Here is a 9340-nt window from a genome sequence, read left to right as displayed (position 1 = left end):
CCTGCTGAATTTCATGCAACCATGGCCTCCTACCCCCATCACCAGGCATCTAAGGACAGTAAAATGCATCAGTTTCCCACAGCTTTGAGGCAGAGGCTCTCTGGGAGAAGGCAGCACCATTATTCTAGTCCACTAACCCTCTTCTGCCTTTCTCTATGTACTATAGGTGAGATGAAGGGGACATGCTGCTTGTTAGTCTACTGTGGCAGCCACTTTCTTTTCTCTTAATCCTTGTTCACTTGGACTTCAGAAGATTGAGCCGGACTTTAGAAGTGGCACCTGTACCCTTCCTGGCCCTTTGACTGGTTTGGACTCAGAGGAATATGGTTTTCTCCATTCCAATGAATGGCAAACCTGTGGTAGAGGCTTTGTGACACCTTGCCTGAAAGACAAAGAACGACTGCTAAAGCTGATACACAGTTTAATTACTGGTTTAAAATAAGATATGATTTGGCAGAAAACTCATGCTTCATGCTATTCTGGAAAACAGTAAATGCCACCACATTTCCTGTTTTACCACACATTGTTATCTGAAAGATCATAAATAGCTCACCCAGTAGGAGGTTAGTGCAATTTCAAACCCAAAAGCTGTGGTCTGTCTTCGGACCCTGGGAGGCATCACACATGCTTAGTGCTTTCCCTAAGTACCACACCTCCCCTCTTCTTCCATTTTCCACTTTGCTCCTGGAGCTTTTAAGCCTTTTTGGGTGTGTCCAGACAAGCATGCATGTACACTTGCCTGGGTAAAAATAGCAGCAGCACATAGTTGTACCACTGCTACTTGTCACTGAGGAATGCCTGCGCACACACGCTCTGACACGCAGCAAGTTACCTGGGGTGCGGTAGGAGAAGCTGGGGCCAGCACTTGGGCTGGTCCTGGTAGCTTTACCTAGGATCCTGCGGGCCTCCCAGGGCTCCAGCGGTGGCTATCCGACATGTGGAGCCTGGCTGGCAGCTGGAGTGTGCCTCCAGAGGGCCAAGGTCCAGTTCTGGGTGGTACACACTGCTCCCACATGTGCCACCCAACTTTTTCAGGCATGGATTTTTTTTACATCAGTTTCTTCCACTATTATAAACCTATTGTGCTGCTAACTAGCAGCATGGTGAACACCTGCATGTGCAGCAAATGCAGTTTGCAGGGCTGTAGACAGGTCTGTGGCCCTGCATACCACACTTGCACACTGGTCTGGACATGTCCTTTGTGGCTTCACCTTAATTCCCTCCTCAGTTACAGCTGCCGTCAGCCTTCTATCCAGGCAGACTCTTAACTCTTAACCTGCAGCTGGGTCTCAGGCTCAGCACCTCCTTTAAAAGCTGTTGTGTGGGAGTAGAGTCTAAAGAAAGTCCTCATCCCCATCATCCTAGATCTCTGCTCCCCACTAACTGCACCCCTCAACCAAGGCACGTCCCTGTAAGAGATCTGAAAATTATTATTTTTAATTGATCTCAGGTGTTCATTAGACAACAGCAATAAATATATATCTTAAATAACTGTATGTAATCTTATTGCCTTCCCCACTCATATACTTTGTGCCTTATGGGCGGTCAACATTTTACTAGTTAACCATTTTCCATGAAAGAAGCAAAACCCACTCTTCTTAACTTGTAGACAAAAAATCCTATACTAGCTGTGCTATACAGGCAGTCCTCGACTTACAATGTTTCGAGTTACAACATTTGGCACTTACATTTATAAATTGACACCCTGTTTCAACTTTATGATGTCAGTTTTGACTTTACAATGCTTGATCCAATGCGACACTACAGCAGGGAATAAATTCGCTGCATCGCTCATCTCCCTGGAGAACATCTGTCCAAACTTCCTTGGACACTTTCTTTAAGAAAGCAGACAAGACTCCAGAAAAATTCTGGGTATTTTTGGTGAAAATAGGGTATTGGGCCTTGGTTCAGGAAACAATCCCCCATTTATAACTTTGTTTCTTATGAGAAAATTGGTTCCAAGTTACAAGACGCAGTTTTCAAGAACCAATTGTTTCGTAAGTCCGAGGACTGCCTGTATACCAACATGAAGCAAACTTAAGTACAGCCCCAACTTTTTTCTTTGTAGATGTGTTTCCTCTTCCCTTCCCTAATGTAACAAGATAAAATGTTACACAAGCCATTTTGTGTAAAGCCTGCTAAATGTTATTTCTAGGCCTGTGCGAAGCAGCAAGTATTTGCTTCAGATTTGGAGTTGGCTGATTCAGAGGGACAGTGATTCAATTCAGTGATTCAAATCACTGTCCCGATTTGATTCAGCTGATTTGAATTTAGAGATTTGGTGCTGATTCGGAGATTTGGCCATAGACTATGCAGGCAGTCTTTGATGACAAGGACACAGCTGCCTCCAGCTGGTAAGTCTGTTGTGGTGGGCAGAGGCGGGAGGGAAGAGGCGTGGGGGGGACAGATCAACACCCCCACAGGGAGGGAAGGATTGGGGCTGGGGCTGGGAGGGGGGCTGCCCAGCCAGGGTGGTGGGCTGCGGGACTCAGGGAGGGGGGCTTCTGGCACTGCACGCCACTGGTTCAGGAGATACTCTTCTGGTGGTTCCTGCAATGGCTCTTGCCACCAGTCCAGGAGGGCATGGGTGTGGGTGTGTGCCCCTGAATCTGTGCGGGGCGGGCTGGGCTGGGCTGTGCTCTGGGTGGCTAGCCCCAGCTGCAGCGCAAAGTGCAACCTAGCTCCACCTGCCCCACAGAGTGCAGTGGAGCAGGGGCTATGGAGGAGGGGGGGACTGCAACAACCCTAAAATTCCCCATAGCCCCTGCCACTGACCCATCTCTAATCCCGGTGCATGCATCCGCCCTCATGCCCTGCTGCTGCTTGCCTTGCTGAGGTGCAGTGGGGTGAAGCTGTAGCTTATCTAGGAGGGGTGGGGAGGCTGGAGTGGCTTTTGCTGTTGTGTGCCTGTAACAGGGGGGCCTTCTCAGGGATGATTTAACTGTGGCCCGCCCACCTGTTTCTGGGCTAACCACCCGCCTTCTTGCTTGCCATGCCTTGTTGGTAATTAATTAAATGATGTAATTAAGCAGGAAAATTAATTTGGGCTACAAGTCCCCACTGCTGGGCTGTGCTCCATGGGGTGGCTAGCCCCAGCCGCAATGCAGAGCACAGCCTGGCAGTGGGGCTTGTTGCCCGGAGCACAGCCCTGGCTCCGCCCACCCCATGGAGTGCAGCTTGGGGGCCGGCAACTGGGGCTAGCCTCTAGGAGCTCAGCCCTGGCTCCAGCAAGCCCCCACAGAGCACAGGCCAGCAGCAGGGGCTTGCCACCCACAGTGCAGCCCTGGCTCCACCCACCCTGCAGTGAAGCTCGGCGGTGGGCAGCTGGGGCTAGCTTCCCAGAGTGCAGCCCAGCCCAACCTGCCCCACACAGATCCGGGGGCACACACCCGTTCCCATGCCCTCCTGGACCAGCGGTGAGAGCCGCCAGAGGAACCACCAGAAGAGCAGCTCCTGGATTGGTGGCACATGGCACCACACGGCAGCACGCAGTGGTGGGAGCCCCCCTCACCAAGTCCCGTGTCCCTCCTACCCAGCTGGGCAGCTTGTCCCAGCCCCAGCCCCAATCCCACCCTCTCTGTGGGGGCATTGATCTGTCCCCCCACTCCACGTCCCTTCCTTCCCCTCTCCACCCACCACAACAGACTTACCAGCTGAGGCAGCTGTGTCCAGCATTGTTGAGGACTCCTGTATAGTCTATGGCTGAATTTCTGAATCTCTCCAAATCAATTCGGAAGCTTCCAATTCAATTCAAACCTTTTAATGGGTCTCCTGATTTGATTTGGAATCCGAGATTCAGCTGCCGAATCGGGCTCAATCTCCTACAAATCAAATTGGCTACTGAAACTCTACATAGTCCTAGTTATTTCTTCTTTATTACTCTCTCTCTACCTGGGAATGTGTTAACTTTGTTCTCTATGTAACAGATTAATAGACAACCTTTGGAGAGTTTCAAGTCAGGAAACAAAGAAGCTGGGGTTGTGTTTGGATCTCTACCTATATACAGAGTGAGTACATGCAAAAATGCTTTTCATGCTTAGTTTCATAGTAGCTTCATGCAGTGCCATTTGTATAGTGAAAATCATTGACATTAGAAAATTTTGTTGACTTTCTAAACTGTTTGACTCTCAATTTAATTTTTTGACTTGGCTTGAATTACTCTCTATCCATCTCCATTCTCTGCTCTGTGGTAACTAGCTTGATAACAGTGCACTTTCTGGGAAGATGGATTGATAGTATGCACCACAAGGTGAGTCTTTCAGCTTTCTACTTCTATTAAAGCTCATGCCTTTAAATTTGTGTTAAGCCACTTTTCTCCCAGCCAGCCCAGTGAACCATGCCTCAGTCTGCACAAGGTCTGGGCGTGAGGGGCCAGATCCAGTTTGGTAGAATTTAAGCAGCCTAGCTACAAACAGTGATACGGACTGGTCCTGCTCCAGCTGCCACAAAACCTCTTAGGTGTCTGTTCAGTGCCTCAATTCCAGACTAAACCATTCCCTGAGTATGAATACTTTGCCTCCTAAACTCTGCCTAACTCCACGGAGGGGCCCAGTCTGTTCTTTGTGCAAACCTAGGACACACCAAGTACTTTGAGTATGGTGCAAAGTGTAGTAACCATGGTCACTTTCATTCAAAAACATGGCCAGAGATGAAGGTGATGGTTGTGCATAAGTACATGGTTAAAGCACTTGCCCAGGTGTTTGGAGAACTGGACTATAGACTTAAGTACAGATGTTCAAAAAGTCCCTGGCAGCAGAAATCTATTGTGCTTTACTTAAAGTGCTATAAATTAGAGCATGAGAAACCAAATAGACATTCTCTGTTTGGTATGGGGTGCTCAGAGCTTGCCTGCACTGGCCACTGGGGGAGCTCCCGCATGAGTGGCCCCATGTCCCTGCCCCCCTATCCCCACCAGCTGGCAACTGTAAGCAGCAGCTGAAGAAGGAAAAACCCCAGACACTTTCCCCCACAGTCCCCCTGGCAAGGCAGCAGCATGCCATGGGGCTGGGGCTGCTGTGGGAAAAGAGACCCCATACCCCTTCCCCCCTGGCCGAGCGGCCCTCCCAGCCAGCTCAGGGGGTCTGTGGGGGAAAGGGAGCCAGGGTCTCTCTCCCCACAGCAGCACCGGCCCCACAAAACACTGCTGCCTGGCTGAGTGGACTGCAGGGAAAGGGGTCTGGGCTCTGTACTTTAAAGAAGCCTTACTGAGAGTGCAAGAACAAACAAACCATTGTGACATGCAGGAAGACAAGCAGGTATGGCAGAAGACCAGCTTGGCTTAGCAGGGAACTCTTCCGGAAGCTAAATCGCAAAAAGGAAGCTTATAAGAAATGGAAACTTGGACAAACAACTAGGGAGAAGTATAAGAGTATTGCTTGGGTATGCAGGGATGAAGTCAGGAAAGCCAAAGCGGAATTGGAGTTGCAGCTAGCAAGGGATGTGAGGGTAACAAGAAGGATTCCTACAAGTATGTCAGTAACAGAAGGAAGATTAGGGAAAGTGTGGGTCTTTTACTGAATGGGGGAGACAACCTAGTAGTAGATATGCTGGAGGGTAGTGCTAGGATTCAGAGTGACAAATTGGAGGATTGTGCCAAAAGGAATCTCATGAGGCTCAACAAGGACAAATGCAAAGTCCTGCACTTAGGATAGAAGAATCATGCACCACTACAGGCTGGGGGCTGACTGGCTGAGCAGCAGCTCTGCAGAAAGGACCTTTGGGTTTCAGCGGACAGTAAGCTGAATATAACCCAACAATGTGCCCTTGTTACCAAAAAGGCTAATGGCATACTGGTCTGCATTGGTAGGAGTGTTCCTAGCAGGTCCAGGGAAGTGATTATTTCCCCTCTATTCCACATCTGGAAGGCCACATTTGGAGTACTGTGTTCAGTTTTGGGCCCCCCACTACAGAAAGGATGTGGACAAGTTGGAGAGAGTCCAGTGGAGGACAGTTAAAATGGTGAGGGGGCTGGGGCACATAATTAATGAGGAGAGACTGAGAGAACTGAGAGTATTTAGTCTGGAGAAGAGAAGACAGAGTGGTGATTTAATAACAGCCTTCAACTACCTGAAGGGTGGTTCCAAAGAGGATGGAGCTAGACTGTTCTCAGTGGTGGCAGATAACAGAAAAAGGAACAATAGTCTCAAGTTGCAGCAAGGGAAGTTTAGGTTAGATATTAGGAAGAATTTTCTCACTAGGAGGGTAGTAAAACACTGGAACAGGTTACCCAGAGAGGTGGTGGAAGCTCCATCCTTGGAGGTTTTCAAAACCAGATTAGACAAAGCTTTGGCTGGGCTGATTTAGTTGGGGATAGTCCTACTTTGAGCAGGGGTTGGAATTCAATTCTTGCTTTTTCAGAGGAAGAGAAAACTAAGTTCACAGGGTCTGATTCTGAACTTACACATGGGTAAATTAGGAACAAGTGAACTGAAGACAAGGAAGTTCCACCTGATTTAGAGGAGTGTGAAATCCAAATGAGACTGTATTGTTTCAGTGAGATAGGCATATGGCAAATGATTTGTTACATTGACTGTTGCTAATGTATATCAAAATGGTATGTTCATCCAGAGAAATTCATTAACTTTTCAGTTTTTTCCTCAATTTATTTTTAAAGGTCATCAGTTCAGCAAAGCTAAGAAATTTTCCCCCACTGTGTTCAGACCCAAACCGAGAGTCTGTGGGGAGCATTGTCAAAAGGCATAAGCGTCCTGCAATTTGTGAAGTGAGTAGACTTGCAATTTCTTCAAGCTAGTTTATTTGATTGTTCCTACACTTACCAATATTTCTTTCTATTTGGTTACCCCACATACAAAATTAGCAAATCTTTAAGAAAACTAGGATTTGCCTACTAAAAATAATACCAGTGTGAAGCCCTGTGCTCCAATACAAAATTAAAATACAGTAAAAGTATTTTCTATCTGAGGTATTATAGGGCTCCATCACTGTACCAATCAGTCTTCAATGTATTTATCCTCACAGCACCTCTCTGAAAAGTGCTATTCTACTCCCTTGCCCCATCTTTATAGACAAGGAATTGAGGCTCAAGAAGGACAAGGACCTGATCTCACATGGCCAAATACAGTGCTATGCAAAAACCCCACCACTGGTTCTAGATGAGTTTATGCTTAGGTTTTGAACTCTGGACTGGCATTTTAATATAACAACACAAAGGTACCATAGATGGTTTGTGTGTAAATTAGATAGAAAATTAAGCTGACTTTATGCTGAAATTAGCATCATGACATATCTCAGAAAGTATAACATAAATCAAAAGAAACTTTAATTCTTACTAGTTTCCTCTTCACTATTGGTCAAAGTAGGGAGAAGGTCCAAAAAGTAATTTTATAAAGACTTTTTTCTCTGATGATTTTCTAAAAGGCAATACATTCAGTAGACTGGATTGCTAGGTAGAGTTCATGCTGTGCTTACATTAGCAGAATTAGCTAATGTTCTACTTGTTTTTCACAGCAATCATGTTCTTCGGTAAGAAAAACTGAAAAATGGACTGTGACCCCTGGGGAAAGTCTGGCTCAATCCTTTCCTTCAACCAACCCTTCCTAAAGCATGAGATTGTAGGAACTGCTGTTCCTGTAATCAAAAATAAAACTCTGGCACCAAGGGAAAATGGATATATTTAAAGAAATTGTCACCAACAAGCAAGCAGGCTAAACCTCAATACTGACATTGTATCATTTCACATATCAGTAGCTCTCTTAGCTAGGATAACTGCCATTCTCCATCCCAGAAGATGTGGAAGATGCTCACGAGACTTCACAGCACATATCATCTAAGGCACACTCACCTCCTAAAACTGCACAGTATGACCAGAAATAGTTCATTGTTCTCATGACACAGGATATTTGCAAACAATTGACAGCTGTGGCTTTTCTGGTTTTTAAGTGCATGTATTTCTAAATGTTTTACATTATTCTAAATTTATCATGATAGTTGCTTGAGTCCCCAAGCCCATTGCCTAGACAGTGTAAAAATAAGAAAAAATGTGGTCCCTGCCTTAAAGTGCTGAGAACCTACAGGATGAGACAACTGGATACAACTAACAGCCAAAGGAAAGATAAGATTAAAAGCCAGAGAACTGTGCCTGTATAGGGTTGAGGGGTCAGGCAGTGACTGTATGCATGTGCACTTATGTACACATGCACGTATTTTTGCAGTGTTCAAACCTATAGTAACAGGAAATCTGATTTCTTGCCATGAATATGATTCCATAGTGCTTACTTAATCAAAATTCCCTCTGACTTCAGTAGAAGTTTCACCTAAGTTAAGATGGTAGGCATGGGAACCCAAAGCTCACAAGATATGACAGCAGAAATAGACTCACTTTGCTCCTCTGCAAACTTGGAAATGCAGTGCAGTCTTGTGTTGGTTCTTTCATCCTAAAGTTACTGGGGAAGATTAGGAAAGGGTTAGTAAGGGGAGAAGGATTAAAAAACCAATGGAAGGAAGGGCATAGCAGATGAAAAGTAAAAGGAAACAAGATAATTTGAGGGCAAACAAAGATAAACAGCATCAAGAAAAATGCTGTATGAAGGAATAGAAAGAGAAGTGAGAACAAATACAGAAATGCATTGGGAATCTCAAGAGGAATCTTTTTTTTCTATGGTGTGTCATAGTAGGCTTCATGGTAATATGGTACCATAGACTATATAATGTCCATATACTGATATCACACTAATGTAAAGTATCTTATGCCTTGTGCTGTCAAAAAAGTAAATTGAGCTAAGACAGTTATACAGAGAAATATTTAAGGATTAGTTATTAAAATAACCAGTCACCCCATCAAGTAAGCCGCTTATTGTCTTCCATGCATTAATCCTGATAACAACACTATCCAGTACAGACATGCTTTTTTATTTATGGTGACATTTACCACTGAGAAATGAGGCACAAGGTACAAAGGACTAGATCTACAAAAGGACTTATGCATCAAAATGCTCAGTGTTAGAGTTCCTGAAGCATCCTTGAAGACCACCCTTGTTGCCATCCCTAGAAGATACAACTTTGATTCCCAGTTCCATGTACAATGCATGGGGGGCTGAAGCAAACTGAAAATGGATTTTGCAAAAGCTGCTACACCTAAGCTGCCATCTCTTTTAGCTAAAGGAAATGCTGAAGAGAAGATGATGTCTGAATGGCTTGGATCCTACCTACTTAAGGGACCACATCCTCCTTTATGCTTCTCTGTGATCCCTATGGTCAGATGAGAGCAACCTTGGGCAAGTTCCATCTGTGCATGTGAGGTCATTCTCTGAATTCACTCCTTAATTTTGGAACTCTCTCCTCCTGGAAGCCCACCAAAGCTTGAGCCTGGACATCTTCCAGT

General features: G+C 45.6%; 1 protein-coding gene across 1 annotated transcript in view; it reads left to right on the top strand.

Annotated features, from left to right (window-relative positions):
- The window catches only part of WDR64 (WD repeat domain 64), a 155899-nt gene extending 147393 nt beyond the window's left edge, over window positions 1-8506 (top strand). Inside the window, exons 27-29 of the mRNA XM_006022889.3 lie at window positions 3927-4007; window positions 6614-6721; window positions 7468-8506. Of these exons, the coding sequence (XP_006022951.1) occupies window positions 3927-4007; window positions 6614-6721; window positions 7468-7560 (282 nt within the window). The 3' untranslated portion in view covers window positions 7561-8506. The remainder of the gene's footprint in view (window positions 1-3926; window positions 4008-6613; window positions 6722-7467) is intronic.
- The last annotated feature ends 834 nt before the right edge of the window (window positions 8507-9340 follow it).

The sequence above is a fragment of the Alligator sinensis genome, unplaced genomic scaffold (genome assembly GCF_000455745.1).
Source record: "Alligator sinensis unplaced genomic scaffold, ASM45574v1 scaffold534_1, whole genome shotgun sequence".
NCBI classification, from domain to species: domain Eukaryota; kingdom Metazoa; phylum Chordata; order Crocodylia; family Alligatoridae; genus Alligator; species Alligator sinensis.
This window is presented reverse-complemented; position numbering and strand designations above follow the sequence as displayed.